The sequence below is a fragment of the Halichoeres trimaculatus genome, unplaced genomic scaffold, assembly GCF_033239565.1.
Source record: "Halichoeres trimaculatus isolate MK-OKI-2021-1 unplaced genomic scaffold, fHalTri1.1 fHalTri1_scaffold_18, whole genome shotgun sequence".
Lineage (NCBI taxonomy): Eukaryota > Metazoa > Chordata > Actinopteri > Labriformes > Labridae > Halichoeres > Halichoeres trimaculatus.
Window position 1 is genome coordinate 10,153,917 of NW_027437196.1, and position 19,177 is coordinate 10,173,093.

Here is a 19,177-nt window from a genome sequence, read left to right on the forward strand (position 1 = left end):
TAAAACTCTTCCTTACATGGGATGTAGGACAACATGACGATGATGAGGCAGTAGTAGTAGTCGAACGACACGTTATATATGTTCGGAAGCCTCATCGAGTACATTCCAGATCTGCGTACAAACGGCAGAGCAGCGTAAATGGTCATGAGTTCCCCGATTACTCCCAGAGGGTACAAGACGATGAAGAGGTTGTATCTGGAAAGAGAAACAGGAAGTGACACTCAGTACAGGGTGAACAAACCTGCAGATGTGGAAACACTCACATGCTGGGATGAGTAGACACAGATAAGACGAGTCACACTCAGATACATCTTTTAACAATGAGTCTGACAAACAACACATGCTTCCTGAAATCAGCTGTTCACTGCTGTTTGTTAAAGAGGGGTTAGTGAGTTATTCTTAGGCTTTATATTGTCCCTCTGGTTCACTTGTAGAGGCTTTACATAATTTAAATCTCAAAAGAAAATCTAAATTTTTCTCACACTGGTGTTCTACGAAACCCTTATTTCAGCCTCTGCCTGAAACACTTCATTTTAGCTACACACAGTTTACCCCACTAATAAATCCAAAAAAAGAAGAAAAACGCGACACAGTAAACAAAGAGCATAGATAGAAGACATCCAGCATTTTGTCCTCTCTGTGATTGGCATGTAGCTCTTTGATACAAAGTGCAATCAAGCTTTGTTTCAGAGAAGTCTGTGAGCCGCCAGGAGAAATGCAGCCACTGTCGCATGGTAAGTGACGATTCTTTTGACCAATCAAAAGTCTGCAGTGTGTTGCTCCACCTTTCGAGAGCGGATCGGCTCAGTCTGGCACCCAGACAAAAGGGTCCCAAAAAGTGGGACGGCTCGCCTCGGTTATTTTGGGATTTGTCCCGGGATAAGTCAGTGGAAACGCCGTACAATGTGCGCTGTACCGAGACGAACGAAACCGGTCTGCTTGGTGGAAGCGCGGCTTATAAGGGGGTGGGGGATGGGGGTTCAGATTTTCACAGAGAAGGCCCTGGGAGATGTTTCTTGTGGTGGCTTTCCTAACTCTCCGTCCGCTACATGAAGTGTGCTCGTCTGTGTGTGAGTGTGTATGTGCACTCGTGTTTGTGTGTGTTAGAACGCATTGGGGCAAACCTTTGCCATGCTTGAGAGAACATGAGGAGAAATGTTAGCACCACAATGTACAAACAAACGACACCCGTCATGTAAATTAGATGAATAACATTAGAAGTAATAGAGAGGTAACTTCTGCAGTGGTCTGGCGCTCTATGAAAAATTAAATTAGCTTGACTTGGGGGATGGTCCACCCCCATTATATAATGGTAGGGGAAACACTGCAGAGCTTTGAGCAGACATTGGTTTTTGAGGCCCAGCCCTCCAACATGTTATAAACTCATTAGGAGATCCTTGTGTGGTGACCTCTTTAATCTGGATCTCCCGGGAAGCTCTCAGCATTGCTACTTTAAACTGAGTGGCAATCTCCAGTCTAAGAATATGAGACAATGCAGAAGTGCTAAAATCTGCTGTTTCTTAAGCGTCCACTTGAGGCCGGCTCCGGAAGTACCGGAAGTCGCATAAAAACCAAGCCAAAAAAAGCTGTTTTCAAAGCAGAAATCCTGAAACTCTGTGGTTCAGAGGATATTAAGATCGTGAGCTCGCCCAATCAAGGCACAGCTCAGGTCACCTGACTGTCGGGCACCCCATAGCCACTGCCACTTCCAATATGGCCGATTTGCTTCATTTTCTGTTTCAGAAACAGATGGGTGACGTCGAGGAGACTACGTTCGTGTTTTATACAGTCTATGCTTTAAACCCATGTTTTGACATAGAGCAGAAAGCAGAATACCCCCTCTTAAATTTCTTTTGTGAAAAATGGCTCAACTCTTGAATGCAACTCTCAGTCTATCAAGCTGGACATAATTGAGAATTTGCCTTTGTTCATCCAGCTCCTTGTTGCTCTTCCTCTGTATAAGAGTGAGATGACCCGCCTCCTTGTGTGACACCACACTGTCTCTGTAGTACGATGCATGCCATGACTCAGGGCGACAGGGATCCTGTATTTAGTCGAGACCGCGGCAAAGGCTCGGGGGAGCGTCCCGGCGGATGTGAGAGAAAACATTCCATGACCAAAACAGATGGTCTTAAAAACGGGAGCAGCTGAACATGAGCCTCTCTCCTGGGGGGCCGGCGTCTCCGCCGTGCCCAGAGGAAGACGTGAGACGTGGGGGGAAGGGGGGGGAAGGGGGGTCATTCAATATGTGATAATCAACTCTCAAACAAAAGAGTAGTTAATGTCGGAGAATGTAGGCTCTTCAGTGGAGGAAGAGTTGGCATTCTGCTGCTGGTGGGCCTCTGCGTGTAGCGCTGAGGAGACAGCCACAGAACAGTGATGTAACATGTAAACCTGTCTGTTCTCAAGCAATATAGCTGCTCTCAGGGCTGTCAGATGCCAAGCCTGTGTGTTGGACAGCTATCAATGTGTACAGCTGACGTTCTTCCAAACGACTCCTATTTCAGCACTGAGACATGCAGTGCCGGGGTGCCACGTCACAAGTACTTCTCATACAGTAGGCGGGAGGTGTTGAGTTACTTTGAAGCTCAGAAATCTGTGAATTTTTAACATTTCTCATTCAAAAAACAAAAAAAACTTCTGTTTAGAAAAATGATACTTTTGAAAGGCTTAATTTATCATCCTTCACCCTCCACAACAGCCTTTTGTTCTGTGTTATCAGTATTGTCAGAGCATAATGTTAGCTGTCACTTTATCTGTCATTAGCAGAGAATGGCTAACGAGGCGCTAATCAATAAACACACACATGCTTCTCCTCTCCCTGTGAGCCAAGCGATACTAAATCCACACACGGCCCCTCCAGGTCCACGAGGGGTTGAAGCATGCCAGCGGTGAAATCGTCAGGTCACACCAAACATGCTCAGACACAATGTCCGACACGGTAATGACAATACGAGCTCATCCCGCCGACAAGTGTGAGGCATCTCCACCTGGCCCATTTGATGAAGTACGGCAGGTGGTGGAGCAGGTTGAATGTGTAGTAGGAATATCTGGTAATCTCTGTCATCGTCCACACAACCAGGAATAGGATAACACTCTCTTCATTCTGGATCTTTGTTTGGGGTGGAAGATTAAGAAACGAGCAGAGAAATGCTTTACATGTGTGCAACCTGAAAAGTATGATAGTGTAAAACTCTCAGGGCAAAAAAACATGAACAAAGTGAACAAAGAGGAGACTCTGGGTTTGTGTTGTGCTCTGATAGTCACCGGTCTGATGCTGTTGGTGATGAACCAAACCATGAAAATCCGTGAACACACTTGAACCCCGGTTACAATCACAGAAGTCCTCACAATTCCTGCAGCAGAGCAGAGAAAATAAAAAGAAACCGTTAACAGCTCTCAAGGTACAAAGGAATTTGGAATTTGACCATAAATCAAAGGTCGTTTACTTCAGTCTTTACCTACCTATGGCACAATGTCCCACCTGTAAGACAAGAAATAAAAACAGTTAAATCACTCATTTTTCCTCAGGTTATTTTAGTAATTTCATTTTATAAATTCTTACCTCAACTAATGCAAAGGTCTGGAAAAACTTGAGGGTCCTTGCTATACTTCTGTACAGACCCTTGTGTGTGCCTTTCTGGATGTAGAAGCGCATCATTGCCATGGCCAAAACCATCCACCTGCAGAGAATTAAACCAGGCAACATTTAACTGATTTATTCACAAAAATAACATAAGAATATAATGATGGGATGGTAAATTCATATTCAAATAATCATCAAACTTGTGCTTTTTATGGGTCATGAAAACAAGGAAATGCAGTACAAGCAAATAACCAAGTCTAACAGCAACACTGTTTTATAATGATATGATAGAGACAAGTGATACGACAGCATTATTACATTCTTTAAACCACTGCATGGAAATGTATATGATGATGATGTAACAATAAGGGATGGGTATTTCAGGCAAAACACTTCAACAGTCACGGCTAATTTGATGGTTATTCAAATAGTTCCACGTCCCCTAAATACAGACATGAGGGGATAGGGCCGTTTTTTAACCTTGGGGTCACCTGAAATGCCTAGCAATTGAAATTAACGATAGACTGATTATCGTCAGGGTCGATTATCAGCCCTGCCCTATTTGGCATTTTAAAGCATATTGTCATTGGCCTCTTTTTTAACAGCCAATCAGCAGTGAAAGCTGTACATGCACAGTGCTCACACACACTGTGGAGAAGTGAAAAGGTTTTGCCGAATGAAGTGTGTCAAGCTTTACTTTTTTTTAAACTTAAAAAAAGATAAGTGAAAGATAAAATGACATTCCAGTAGTACAGAAATATTGAAAAACTTCAGGGAGCTATTTATTTTTCAAAAGTTCATAAGACATGATGCTGAGCCTGGGAGCTGGTCAAGAAAAATATGGTTAAAGACATTGAAACAAAGCTAAGTGTTGGAGTTTGTATTACTCAAAATTTTGAGGCCAATATAGTCACTTTTACTGCAGATAAATATTGTCTCCAAATATTGGTTATCGGCCTCCTTGACTACAAATAATTGGTAAAAATTACAGATATTGTCCTTTTTAAGATTAAAACACCACACCGTATTAAACAGCTGTTTTTAACTGTTAAACTGCACTTAACAACTGAATTTCCCTCGAGGAATAAATAAAGTACATTGTATTATATACTTTCACTTTCTCAAATATAAATGTAGACCAAAAACAATGCAGCATATAATAATATCTGAGCTGGGGCGTCTTTGTCGACTTACGCAATCACGTGACTGCATGGTTACCCCTACTTGAGTTCCCTCACTTCAACCTGCATAAACACAAACTTACGGCCAGTAGAGGAAACACAAAAAAACAAAATGGAAAGATTTCTTCACCCGTCTGGGCCCGTAACGACAGATTCAAGAGAAACAAAGACATAGAAACTAAAAAGCGTATGTCCAACGCTTCCTTTAGTATGGCTGCTGAGAGTATGTAACCCAGCAAGCTTAAAAGACACTTTGAGACAACAAACCATGAACACGTCTGCAAACAAAGATCTAATCCTAGAAACTGTCTCTGGGGTTGCCGGAAAATTGTGTTATCAAAACGGGGTAACAGCCCAAAAAAGGTCGGGAACCACTGAGATAAAGACTCAGTGACTCATTTAATGAGGAAGTTCGACATGATAAATGAAGGATAAAATCAAACTATAATGTAGTTTCAGTGAAAGTTTGTTGTTTCCCTCCATTTTTTCTTGTTCTTTTTCCAAGAAGTTTTTCCCAGAACTCTCTGGCGCTGAGAGAAGTCTTTGTTTTTTTCCAGTTTTGAATCTCATAATGCGTAATCTGTTTGAGCGACAACTGGCCCTGGTGCTTTCTCAAGTTTCTACAGATAATTTAATGTTATTGTGGAAGTTTTTTGTTATTTGAAGGCAAAAAGTGAACAGCTTTCAGAATTCCTATAACCACTGTCTGGCAGTTACATCACATTACAATCAGGGGCTGGTATAAACAATTGAAAAATCACATTTTAAAGATGAGATAATAGTCAAATTAACTTTTCAATTTTTTATTATGACTATGAAACAGAGGTCTTTAACAGGGGGTTCACGGTCCCTAGGGGGTCCATAGAGGTACTGCAGGGGGTCTGTGAAATTTCTGGTTGATGAGGCAACATTTTATATATTATCAGGTAATTATTCCTAAATATTTTCATTTTAGCTCATTTTATTGTTTTGAACACACATCAACTGATACAGAGACGTGCCTTATAGTTTCTCTGTATCGCAGTAAAGACAGTTAACTCTGTGAGCATGGCAATAATGTGTTAGAAGCTACTGCTCTCTTAGTAAACTTTTACAACTTTTTTAACCACTGTATATAACCAACACTGACAGACATTAGAGGTGTCTTCATCTTATTTCAGTTTAATATCAACTCCAACAGCTTATTCTAATATCTTTGACAAAATTGAACTTGATATCCGCTTTCTTTTTTGTTTCAGTGGTCACAGAGGGGACCCAGTCTGTCTCACAATCCTACTGCTTCCTGCACAATCTGAAAAGATAATGTTTCCAGGTGTGACAGAGGCGCTGGATATCAAACACAACCAACAAACCGAGCAATCAATCAAAAAGACCAGGATGATAAACTGAGATCAGAGCATAATGAGGTATTTTTGATCACAAAGCCTGAATCAGACTTCCAAACAGACTCAAAATTTCTGCTTCAGTATGGAGAAGAAAGAAAAAGAGATCTTTTTGAGTAAGTTCTCAAATCCAAGGTATGGCATAAACAACAACTGAGCATACAGGAGTGACTGACATCAGGAAACATGACAAACTGTGTCTTTAAAGCTGCTGTAAGGACATTTTGACTGGTTACAAAACAGACTGAAATTTCTATTACTGCCTTTTTATGATCTGCAAAAATAAACAAGACCATCAGCAACAGCAGGAACTGCGATTTTTTTCATGTCATAAATGAATGAAAACCTGAGGTCAACTGTTTCCGTTCGACTGCTCAAAAATCTGAGACAGCTCTACTCAGGGATGCTGACCGCAAACATAATTTGATGACACGATTTTATGACTTACAACCACAATACCACTAGAAATGAACCCAGGAGTAACATGTACAAACTCTCACGTCACAAATCTGTTCTCCCTTAACCTGACACAGCAACACTCACAACTGGAGGTGAACAGGAGGAGACACATTACCGCAGACTACAGCAATGACAGATGATCTGACAGAGCTGCTGAAAGGATCAATGGTATTAACAACTTAGAGGGTTAGGGGCTGGATTGGATATCAGGCTCCAATTTATAATCACATCATTTATCCGCTGACTGCTTTTTCCATTGATTGTTTTGTTTTCTGAGTCCTGGGTGACATATTCAGTTCAAACATTAGACCCCAGGACAAAGATTTACACATCAGGGTTTGAAAAGCTTTTAACATGTGATACATGATTTTAGTGGACATGAGTATGAACACAACATGAAGAAGTATGCTACATTAACTTTAGTGACCAGAGAAGCACTGATCCAATCTTATCGTGTTGAAGGTGGTTCTAGAAAAAACTGGAGGTCTTGTGGTGTAAGAATGCTCCTATATAGAAGATATGATCAGTAATAAAGGCTCCCACAGCTTTCAGCCATGAAAATACACCACGATATCAATCCAAAAACAAAGCAAGTTTTTCAGACCAGTAGAAACTTGGACCACCTATGTGCACAAATTGACATTTTTTGTTAAACTAATCTGCTACAACTGACAGCATCCTTATCCTGGGTTGGTCACCTCAGGAGTCTTGTAGCAACAGAGAAATGTTTGCATTGTTGTACACAAAATCTAATTCCTGTTTTGTTTATATTTTTACACCAATGGTTTAAATATGCAATTGTTATTACTTTCTTATTTTCCTTGGTTTTGGAAGGCATTTCATGACCCCCATCAGTATTTCACAACCCCTCACTATAGGAACCACATCACAGAGGTCACTGGTTCAATTCCCAGCCATGACTATTTACTGCACATCCTGTCTCTCTTCAGCTGTCCTGTCTAATAAAACAGTGGTTCTCAAATGGGGGTACGCAAGATTCAAAAATGTGTATTCAGAAAAAAATATCAACCAAGAAAAATCCCTTTACCACAATTTATTCAATTGATGTTTGAATCCGAATAAGTCTAAGTTCTTAAACTGAGTACTTTATCCAATAGAAACTAATAGTGCAGCGCTGTTTTACATTTTTTTTTCCCAACCAAAACCAATTTGCGCTTGTTGGGGGTACTTGGCAGAAAAAAATACACGTAAAAAAAATACATGTCATAGGGAGTACATCACTGAAAAAAGTTTGTGAACCACTGTAATAAAAGGTAAAAGAATCTGTCTTTAAAAAATTTTCAAAAATTCAAAAAGGAAAAGAAAAGGGAAAAACACAGTCTAACCATTAGTTTTAGAATTTCCCCATATTAAGTTTGGACTTGCTCCACTCACATTACCTTTGATTTATCTGACTACATAACCTAATTTAACAAATGAAGCATGCTGGACAAAAAAAAATACTTTGGGGAAAAAAATGTTGTTTGCAGGTCAAAATATTCTTAAAATCCAGAACTTGACCCTGCCATGAAAAACCCAGACATATTTTTTCTATATCGCCCCCTAATGGAGAACATTTCGTTTAAAAGAAGCAAAGTTTGCAAATGTTTACCTGGGGACAATTGAGGGACAGGTGATGTTGTTTAAGAGTCTGTATTGATGGCACAAGTATGCTACTGACTGATATTTTCAAGAAATCAATCAAAGAGGTTACTGAAAAAACAACATTCATGTTGCTTTCACTATATGTCTGAAAGAGCTGCTAAATATTGGTTACTTTGACAAAACACAATGTGGCCCTTTGGGCAAAAAGACACCTATAATGTCCAGACTAAACAATTTATCTGGTAAACAAAGTCGTCTGAGTATGACGCACTCGGTTTGAATTCACAGATGTTATGTTGTTGTTGAAAAATCTGCCCATTGAGCATTTCAGTGTCCTGAGCTCCAGTGTCAGCGCACTTCGGCTATACTTATCACTGCAACTGTCGGTAGCACTGTGGGCCTTGACGCTGACACCGTGCAGTCAGCCCTATTTGGACACGGCTGCAGCGCCAGCCTGTCACTTTCACCAAACGCCATTCATTCATTTTCTATCACTCACACATAAACCGCCTGCATTTCTGTCCGTGTTTCATCGACTCTAGTCTTCACTCACGGTTCCCCCCAACTTTGTGAGGCGCTAAATTAAGCGAGCTGAACAGGCACTTTCGACTTGACACACAGACACACAGTCCTATAAACAGCAACACACGCTTACAGTTTTCAGGGAGCGGCTAACTTCTAGGCTTTCATATTAATAGGAATTACGTACGTACCCGGCGGTCATGGCGATGTTGTAGAAAGTGAGCCATGCGGTAGCGAGGGCACTTTTCGTTCTCTTCTTGTTGTTGTTTTCCTTCTCCTCAACCGTGCCGTCCTCCTCGCTGGACGCCATGGTACCGGGGGCAGGGTGGGGAAGTCAGGAAAGGAGCTGACAGCTGGGGCTGGAGGGGAGGGGAAGCAGCGGGGTCAACCATCCATCTGAACACCCACGGTCCCCCCTCTCTCGCGGGAGTAGTGCTGCGACAAGTGCGTGGCCTGCCGGTGGGTCAAGTTTTACAGTGGTGAAATGAAGCTGAGCACATTGTGACTAACGAAGTAGTCCGCAGTTTCTTTTTTAAATCTTATGCTCACTTCTCCATTAATGTGTGTTTTAGTTTGACATTTTTACCAAGACTATAGGTCGAATTGAGATTTTAAAAAAAGGACTGGGATGACGAGGAAAACAGCACTGCTACTATGTCCACTTGCCACTCTTGAAATCATGGAAGCCCTTTTCCCCTGGATAAAAAAAAATAAACAAAAAGATACATTTTACCTGGCAGAGCAGGCTCAAATATAAATACGCCATCTTTAATTTTTGAATTTCTCCTTTAAAGCCCACTTTTCTTTTTCTACTGCTATCGTTTTTTTTGTTTGTTTGTTGTTGTTTTCTTTTACAGTTTTTCCCTGAATCCAACTTGCAGCAACTGTTAGATCTTAATAGCAACACCCAGTCTGCTATAATAAAGTAATAGGGATGGGTACCGAATTAGGTACTTTTATAGGTACCGACCAGGGTTAAAATAGTTTTGGATTTGTTATCATAGTTTAGTTTTAGTTAGTTTTGACATTTTTTTTCCATTACAGTTTAGTTTTAATTAGTTTTAATTAGTTTTAGTGCGGGCATTCTAGTTTTTATTTAGTTTTGATTTTTGCAACAAGGCTTAGTTTAGTTTCAGTTTAGTTTTAGTTTTTTCATACCTTATTAACCAGGTGCAGGATTCAAAAAGGTCAGAGTAAATATTTTGTAATACTGTTTATTTTCAAGTCCATCATAGTGCTATAATATTAATGCACAGAGAGAAGTCAAGTTGGATTCGGTCAATGCTGATACTGAACTGTTGGCTGCTGCCTTCAACAAAAAAAATAATATAAACTTAAATAAACAAATATAAACATAATTTATGTGAAACAATAAAATATGAGCTTTAATGATTAGAAACTTGGACTCTGTAACAATCAAGTCAGACTCACATGCAATGAAACTATTACAGATGCTCTGATTCATTGCTCCCCTATGTTTCGTCGCAGCACAGCGCACAGCCAGTCAGTGCCGTAAACAAGCACGTCCCAGTACTTCATTATGATGGTGCCGTACGGCACTGACAACTGCTGAAAACTGTCATGAAATTGGTTGGGAAAATGTGTCGGATTAATTTAAATTCTAAAGGCTATTAATATTGACAGAAACTATAACTAAGGAAATTTTGTCTATAATTTTAGTTAATTTGAGTTAGTTTTATGAACACAAGATATCTTGTGTTCATGAAACTAACTCAAACTAACTAAAAACAAAACAAAAACGATAAACTAAAACTGTATATACAGTTTTAGTTTACTTATCGTTTTTGTTTTCTTGTCTAGTTTTTATTAGTTTGAGTTAACTGCAATGTATTTTAAATTTTAGTTTTCGTTTTTAGTTTCGTTTTAGTTAACTATATTAACCTTGGTACCAACCGAATTCTGTCAAAGTTACTGGTACCAATTCATGTAAAATTTAGGATACCATGTTTACGTACCTAAATGCATCCTTGTGACTGTGAGGGAGTGGAAGAGTAGGAGATTTTCCATGCTGGACATGAGCACAGCATTGCAAAGTTATTTAATGAAGAATAAATACGTGTAGTTGAAAAAATTGTATGTATTTTATTACTAAACAAATAGGTATTTTTAACACATAAACACAAAAAAGTACTGAAAATTGGTACCGTTGAGTACCGGTACCAAATGCCAGGTACCAGGCATCGGTACCGCATCGTTCCAAATGTGAAAGGTACCCATCCCTACACAGTAATGATAAATTTGATTAATGAAAACCTATATTGTAAAGTTTTAAAAAATATTGTTTTAATTCATTCTAAAATGATATATTTCCACCAGCCTGTTTACACTCAGCTGCATCTTTGCCACTTGTCATAATTTGTATCAGCAATGTGTCCACAAACTGTTCTGCTGCTTGTGAGAGGTTTAGCTGCTTATACTGGAAAACAAACTACTGATGCTTCAGTGTAAAATACAAAAACAAACCAGACCAGCATTAACTCATATGATTTCTTGATAGTAAATTTTGATGCATTTTAGTACTGCCTTCAGGTAGGTGTAAGACAAAATGAGTTTAAAAGAAGAGCCGGTGTGTGATGCTGTTAAAAGAAAGTAGGATGAGACTATTTTTCAAAAACATAACATATACACATTGTTGGTATAAAACTGGGCATATTCTCTGTGATGCCATCAATTTGTTTCCAAAGCAGAGTTTTTTAGTGTGTATGTGGTTTCAGTTGCCTCTGGCCCCAGTCTCTAGTGGACACTTGAGGAACTACGGTTTTGAACACTTTAACATTGGCTTCATGATTGAAGACCAGAGGTTGCCAGTCGCTTAAACATGAATAGGGCAAAATCAACACAGAGCAATACAACCCCTTTACAAAGCAGGTGCCTACATTTATACAAACCAGAAGGTCCTCACATAAAAACACTTTAATCAAATAAATTTTTTGATTTATTCGGTGGAAAAACATCACATGAATGGTAAATAAACTTTTTATTCTTATGTTCCAAAATCGATATCACTAATGCTCTAGATATATTCAATGGTCTGTTTCTTACTGTATGTGACCTCACTAGTGTAGAAGGACTACAAAAAGAGCTGCCATTGGGTTCCTGATTTAAGAGATAACGCATGTTAAAATCTGGACTATGCTGACTGGTTTAAAGGTGATCTGATCGCTCAGCAGATCTTTAAAAACTGCTGAATAAAAAAGGATTGGACAAAATAAGATTAGGCTGAATAATCTTGTTTTGGTTTTGTTACACATTAAATCTTCAGGATTAGAGTATCTTTGATTCAAAATATGTATAATCTGGTTCCAGTAAGAGGCTGGATGTGGGTAAGTGCTTGACCTCTTATGAACTTGTTTTTGTTGAACCAACAATACTAGAGTCATTGTTGGGAGTCTATGTTTGGTACGTTTGGCTGGTTTAACTTTTACAATGAAAATCCAGGAGGTATACTGAGAAGAATACTTCCGTAGAGAAGTAAATAAAGGGAATTTAACCCAGGAAAGACAAAGTAATGACAAATAAAAGGTTAAATGTAAAGATATAAAGGTATTGGTTTTAGAAGACATGGACTAACAAACCTATGTTTTATAGGTCTCGAGGTGGTGGACTGCTTATTTATAGTTGTATCAAACTTTTCCACTAGATGGCAGTATAACTGTGAAAAGACAAAGCTTGAACAACAGCCAGCCCTTGTATGAGACTTTTTCTAACCAAGAGACCTGTTCCTGCATGACTGTGATATTGGAAGATGTTTGAGGAGATTGTAGGTTAATACACATGTATTTTCTCCAAGATACAGAGTAAGAGTAAGCCCGTGTTTATATCCTGTGCAGAAACAGTCACATCACCGCCACACCAAGGTATACAATACCTAGTGCAGTGTAAGCATATGAGTGACCAGAGAGTCAGGGCTGTGGTGTGTGGAAAATGCTAGTGAAGGCAGACAATGCACCGGTCTGAGGCCTGACCAGCTCTCAGAGGGACAGGGGTCGCTTCACAGCGACAACAGCCCCTGTCTCTCTCCCTTCTTTGTCTTTTTTTTCCCCAGCTGCTTTTAGCATGGGTACGGGGAGGACGCTGAAGTTCGCCCTGTGCGAGGTGCTGCAGTTTGCAGGCCTGTGCGTGCCACTCTTCATCGTCATGCAGAGGTTTGCTGTCATCGTAGCAAAGGTCAAAACATCAGCGCAGCCCCCTCGTGATGGCAGTACGGCCTACTGGTTAATCGTGGCCTCTTCCATTGCGTATGTCACCTCCACTGCTTTACTGGTCTGGGTACCCCTGAAGTACATGGTCTTCATGAAGAAGAAGTTCCTTATTGGGAGGAAGAAGTGGTGAGTTTCTCCTTCCCTTGTCCTGACGATCTCATCCCTTCACTGACCTGACACCTGACCAGTTAGTTTGAGTCTGAGCAGGCCTCTTTCTGGTTTGAACTGCACTTGGCTGCTAAATGTCCTGAGTTAGCAAGTCCTGCCACTGCTTTTGTCTTCCTTCCTTACTTTTTTGTCTCTCCCGTCCTTTGTTTTTGTATCAGGAGGCCTGTAGCCCTCGTATATGTGATCCTGTCCACATTACCCAGCTTTGCCTTTCTCATCGCCAGCTCTGAGGTACATATTGTGGATTCTTTTGATTCTTGTTGAATAAGTTTAATCACACTGATTTATGTTTAAAACCAAACGGATGCATTGATATATTTGCACCGTATTCTCCTGATATCGTGCCAGATTTGTTTTTGTTTTGGATGGTTGTAGATATCCAAAACCAAAAAATCTCTCCTAACTTGTTCGGAACAATAAAATAATCTAAGTGTGAGACCTGTGAGTGGAATAGAAGTGATGATTTGCGAGGAACCTTTCAGTTCTCATGGGATCTCTTTGGATAAGGAGCTACTGATAAGCAGCTTGAAACCTCTTCCTGTCCAAGCTGCCCTTGTCGAATCATCTGTTCATGAGGCGCATTTCCACTTCCTCACTGGTTGCAGCCCAGGTCTTATTTGCTGTTTTATGTGGCCCTTTCAAGAGCCCAAGTCTTTGACCTTTTGCCTCTTGCTTATCTGGTGTCTTTTACATAAGGGCCATAAATTCTGCTTAGATGACCAGCTTGTCTGCTTTGTTCTGTGTCCTGTTAGTTTGAAGTCCTTACTCAGGAAAATATCATAGCTGGCCCGCAGACTGAGTACTTGAGAAGGTCAGAATTCAATCACAAGATGCCTGAAACACCCGTTAATGTCGCGGTTGACTAATAGTTTCTTATTATTTGGTTTGGGCAACTCACAACCATGTGGAACTTTGTGTGTTTTTCCAGGTTCAAATAAATAACAACATAAAAACTGACACATTCACGGAGCTCCCTGTATCCCTGGTCCTCTTTTCTCTCATCTGTATTGATGTTGTGGAGAGGATACGTCACTGTAGACTGACTGGCCGGGGTGAGTGTGTTATTTTTCTTTCAACTTCAAAAATGATCACAGTCCTGAACATAAAGCAAATATTTCTTTGTGTAACTTAACCTAAGCAGTTTAGAGACTTGAATTGAGCGTCATGGTGTTTTGCATTGTGTTAGTACTAGAAAAATATTTATGCAACTGGGAAATGAGCAGGAAATGTCTTACACACTTCTTGTAAGACACCGCTGACTCTGCAGAAGTTGAGCAATGTTTTTTTTCTCTGGAAGGGAGGCATTGGCCTGGTTTTAGCCAAAACCTGTTTACGTGATATTCCTTGGAAAGAAAAAGTGTGTTTGGATACTTTATGTGTGAATTATCACATTTTCAAGATCCCAAGCGCTTGTGGCATGTTCATCTTCTCGAGCTGATGTGATTTGCTGCTGTTTTGATAACATTTCTTTCTCTTCTTAGCTAACGGCATGGAAAGAGAGGCTGAAATCCCGTCTACTGTTCTCACCCATGTGGAACAGGTAACACCCGTAACAGTAACACCCATCACTCCAGTTGTGCCTGGGCCAGCTGTGCCTGGGCAAGTTGTGCCAACCCCTATCCCACCTGCAGCGGGCCAACACAACGACAGGAACCAAAACAGAGCAGGCACTCGACCAGAACCCAACGGGGCAGTTCCAGGGATACCTGTTGATCCTGGGAGACCGTTTAATATCCCTGGGTTGAGCGCACGGTCAGCAAACCCCACTGCATACCGTATATCTCCGTACACCTACACAGGTCCTCTGAGGTTCCTGTGTGCCAGTGATGCTCGAGCAGATGTTTTTGTGGACGGCTTCATGTTCTGGATGGACACAGTGGAGATGGTGAGGGTGGCAGGTGATCCTCTGGTCTATTACTCAGGCTGGGTGTTCCCCATCTACATCTTCAGCTACCTGTCCTGCCTGCGGGTGGTGGTCATGCCTCACAGCCCCCTGCTTTCCTCGCTGGGAATAGTAGTGCAGGACTTACCCTTCTTCTTCGTACGTGCTGGCCTCATTGCCTTCTTTGGCTTCGTCACACCCATACTCTACATGATGAAGAACCTTTTGGTCTTCCTCGCCTTTATTTATTTCAATTTCATGACAAAGCTGAGGGTCTTCAACACAGAGAGGATGATCCTCTGAGAGGAATGCTTCCAGTAAAGACAATGGGACATTAAAACATGTATTTGTTGGCACTGCTAAGACCTTAGTTTACTCTGACTGGGGAGGTGGCTGCACTTCTTTTTTGTAAACTCAAACCAAGCTTACTTATTATCTTATAATAGTAAGACACCGGTACAATGCGAAGACATTTTTAACTTCCAGTTTTGGAGCTAAGGCAAAGCTCAAGACACTATGCTAATTATTTGTACAATGAACAGCATGTGCAGCCAAACCAAACGATGGGTTTGTCCATACTGAAGGAACATTTTGTATGAATACATGATGATACTTTTCACAGGCCAAAGGGAGCTTTAAAGCAATTTTTTTCCCATGAAAAACTTTCTGTCAAATTTTTGTGTCCTGTTTCACCTTAATGTTCAAACATACTGAACCCCTTATCCTCACCAAGTATGGCACATTGAGATTGTACCTTTAACGTCACTTGATATTTCATGACAGATTATTTTATATTCTCAAAAAATGCAGTGAATGTGTAAAAGCATCATTTTGTGTTGTTTAAATTTGGTTTTCTTTGCTTACTTTTATTATCAAAAGGAAAAAAGTGTGAGTATGTTTACTGAAACATATATTTTGGTAATATCAATAAAGGAACCCATTCAGGTAAATGTTCTCAAGTCTCACAAATATATTTTGTACCATGCATGGAGAATTCTCATCTAAGTATATTTTGACCTCCATACAATTTTTTAGGGGAAATTCATCCCTTTTCCTTCGAATCATCCTGAGGGGGAAGTGGTCCTGAGTAATTTCGGGAAAACATTCTCTGCACATCCCTTCCCACAATCATCCACAGTCTGGACAGCAAGAATAATGACAGTTAGAAGCACGTGCCTGTGATGCAACAGCAGCCCTGAAAAAAGCATATACTAGTACTTATTATCAGAGGTGGAAAAAAATTGACAAAAATTTGTTCTCAAGTACAAGTACTGTTACATTGTTACATTGCTTGAATGACACTCAATTACAAGTAAAAGTATTAGTGTTAAAATGATTCTTAAGAGAAAGTGGAAAGTCTCTTCCCAAAATCTACTCAGGGAGTAATTACCTACCAAAAGAAAACATGTTTTTTAAAACTTATTCAACCAGGGAAACAATTTGAGCTAATTTTTGATTCTTTAGCATGGTATGAATGAGTGGTACATTTGGTTAAACTTTGCTGATATGTTGCTGTATTAAGACACAAGTGAAAACAAGTTTTGGATCATTGCAAAAATCTATTTCTGTAAACATTCTAAATTCTGTAATCTGTATATTTGCCAAAAAAAATAAAAAAAATGGATGGAGTATGCATGCTCATACATGCATACGCTGCATTTCTGCTAGAAAAAAGGTTGCCAGTTTTGCAGTGGCTCCAGTGGCTTGCGTTTTAGAGTTTGACAGCAAGGTACAAAGAAGAATACTGGCATTCACATGGCAATCACATCGATTTCTGCATGTTACTTATTCCAACACACAGACTTAAAAACAGCTCATTCAACATCTCAGAAAATGATGAAATGTACTCAGAATAACTGATGCACTGCGCCCAGAGGCTGTCCTCTTTTCTCCCTCAGGTCATATTAAAAATTCCTCCATGCACAGCCCCGGGACTTGTCAAGTATCTAACTCAAGTATAAACTCTGTTACCAGACACCTGTGCTTGAGGTGGTGGAGTTTCCCTTTCCTTATGTCACTGGTGTGGTGACGATCGGACAGCCTTATTGGCTACAATATACAGATGGAAGGTTTGAATATTGAATTAAATGGTGGGCATACTCAGTGGCGACTTGTGATTTTAAAAGTAGTGAGGTAGATTACATGGTGTAAATTGTACTATAATTACAGTAACTTGAGTACTTGTAATTCATTACTTCCACCCCTGCTTATCATGGCGATAATATTTTTCAAAGGAAATTGTTAAAAGATAAAACACATGATAAAAACCATAAAGAGATTTTTTTTCCCTGCTGGAACTCTGTTTATATTCAAGTGTGTATATAATGTAATATCTTTCACTAACCTTTGTCAATATATCAGCATTATCTAGCCAATGTATGATAATGAATTAGCTTATCAATTATTGTAAAAATGAAATCTTAATACCTGCTGAGTCATTGTACCAGGCTTTCAAAAGGTTTATTTTTGCAGTAAAAATCGTCCTATATGAATTTCTGTGTAAGTAGCTTTGCAGATACTTCTGAAGCCAGTGATAAGCGGGTACTCGGTGAACTGCAGTTTTTAGCACTTCTGCATGAACCTCATTTCTCGCAGCCAGTTTACCGCTTGATAAAAACGTTATAAACTAGAAAAATCTGAAAAGGTAGGATTACATTGTTAGACTGGGGACACGTGCGTTCAGTTGCACAAAATGCCAAAAGGAAAGGTATTTTCTGCCATGTCCACACCATGGAAAAAGTGTTGCAATGAGAAGAGTATCACACTCATCCGAGCAGACCTCAAAAGGTAACCTCTAAAAATTGAAGGGGACTTAAGTGAAAAATGATCTCACACACAACCCCTCAATACTGAAAACAAAGCAGGAGTTTTTAGAACACCTGGGAAATTTTAGCCCTGTTTCCAGCAAGCAGTTCAGTTTGGTTTGTCTTGGTATGGCACACATTTTGTGGCACTTCCACTAACTAATCCCAGGACAGATCCCCAAATAACAGAACCATACCATCCCACTGGTTGGGACCCTTTTGTTTGGGTGCCGAACATACAGATCTGACCCCAGATGGTGGCGCTACATCACCGTAGTCGGTTGACTGGTCGAAAGAATCCCATCGCCTACCAAGAGGGAACATGGTTGGCTGTGGAAACGCAAACATGATCAGACTTTACCAATTCCCCACTTTACCAAACTGTACTGATCCAAACTGGACAGCTTGATGGATACAGGGCTTTTGACCATGGAATAAAAAACATTAGCAGCTATTGTTTCCACATGAAATCTAACTGATTCGGCCATTGAAATTCTTCAGTCCTCAGAAGAGAGTGCTTGGAGAAATAGCAACAAACATCAATCAGTTGCAGTCAATCTGTCTCCTGAATGTTAAAGTGAAGTCCAGAAGGACAAAAGGGAGCTCATACAGTACTTACTGGGATCACCTTTTGGGATTTCTTAACACTGTTCAACACCTACAACTGTGATTTACAATGGCTTAATTCCCTCAATGTGGCAGTGTTTGGGACCTTGTGTGATTGCAGGCTGCAGTTCCCCACATCTGGACTCAAAAACAGCAATGGGGATCACCATTGAGGTCCCATAATGTAGGTTGATGGCAGGAACTCAGATTGGGCTTCTTCCTGCACCAATCAGGAGGTATATTATCAACAAGGAAACTGCAGAATCAAACCAGAAACAAATAAAACCCAACAAATCTCAGAGCACCTGCATAGTCAAGTGCTACAAGGAATCAAGTATTTTATGAAGATGAAGAATTGAAGAGAGTGTACTAAAAGTTTTCAGACTCTTGAACAAGATTTTGGACTTAGTGATAGGTCACAGAGAAAACTGACGGTCCAGGCCATAAACCCCAATCTGTACCTTTACCCATTCACCTTTCTATAAACTAAGAGCACACAAAGCATTGGCAACTTCTCTGTGCCCCACTTATCGATGCACTGTTGCTGGTAATTCTTGCAGTAAAAGGCCCAACTAGACAGATCTCCACTGACTTCCCCTCATAGGAAACAGGATTTCCTCCTGTCCTCTCTTTTGCCTGTCTTGTATCATCTCTGCACTCACAACCGAGAACCTCACAGACCTCCTGGGGGCTTCTATCCCACAAAAACACTTCACATCAGCAAAGTGCAGCAAACTTCATGTCATCTTTATTTATTCT

General features: G+C 40.2%; 2 protein-coding genes across 2 annotated transcripts in view; one reads left to right on the forward strand and one right to left on the reverse strand.

Moving 5' to 3' along the window:
* Positions 1-19,177, reverse strand: part of hacd1 (3-hydroxyacyl-CoA dehydratase 1) — a 47,238-nt gene that overhangs the window by 2,342 nt on the left and 25,719 nt on the right. The window contains exons 3-8 of the mRNA XM_074693021.1: positions 8,927-9,094; positions 3,566-3,683; positions 3,466-3,484; positions 3,268-3,356; positions 2,991-3,112; positions 17-195 (exon numbers count right to left, since the gene is read on the reverse strand). Coding sequence (XP_074549122.1) covers positions 17-195; positions 2,991-3,112; positions 3,268-3,356; positions 3,466-3,484; positions 3,566-3,683; positions 8,927-9,045 — 646 coding nt within the window. The 5' untranslated portion in view covers positions 9,046-9,094. The remainder of the gene's footprint in view (positions 1-16; positions 196-2,990; positions 3,113-3,267; positions 3,357-3,465; positions 3,485-3,565; positions 3,684-8,926; positions 9,095-19,177) is intronic.
* On the forward strand, positions 12,798-15,311 carry LOC141807839 (transmembrane protein 236). Its single transcript, XM_074694057.1, has 4 exons — positions 12,798-13,084; positions 13,285-13,357; positions 14,055-14,178; positions 14,608-15,311. The coding sequence occupies exons 1-4, from the start codon at positions 12,813-12,815 to the stop codon at positions 15,309-15,311; spliced, it is 1,173 nt and encodes a 390-aa protein (XP_074550158.1). The 5' UTR covers positions 12,798-12,812.

Coding starts and splice junctions, on each gene's coding strand:
- LOC141807839 (XM_074694057.1), top strand. CDS start 12,813: ATGGGTACGGGGAGGACGCTGAAGTTCGCCCTGTGCGAGGTGCTGCAG. Junction 13,085..13,284: donor CTTATTGGGAGGAAGAAGTG/GTGAGTTTCTCC, acceptor TTTTTGTATCAG/GAGGCCTGTAGCCCTCGTAT. Junction 14,179..14,607: donor CTGTAGACTGACTGGCCGGG/GTGAGTGTGTTA, acceptor TTCTCTTCTTAG/CTAACGGCATGGAAAGAGAG.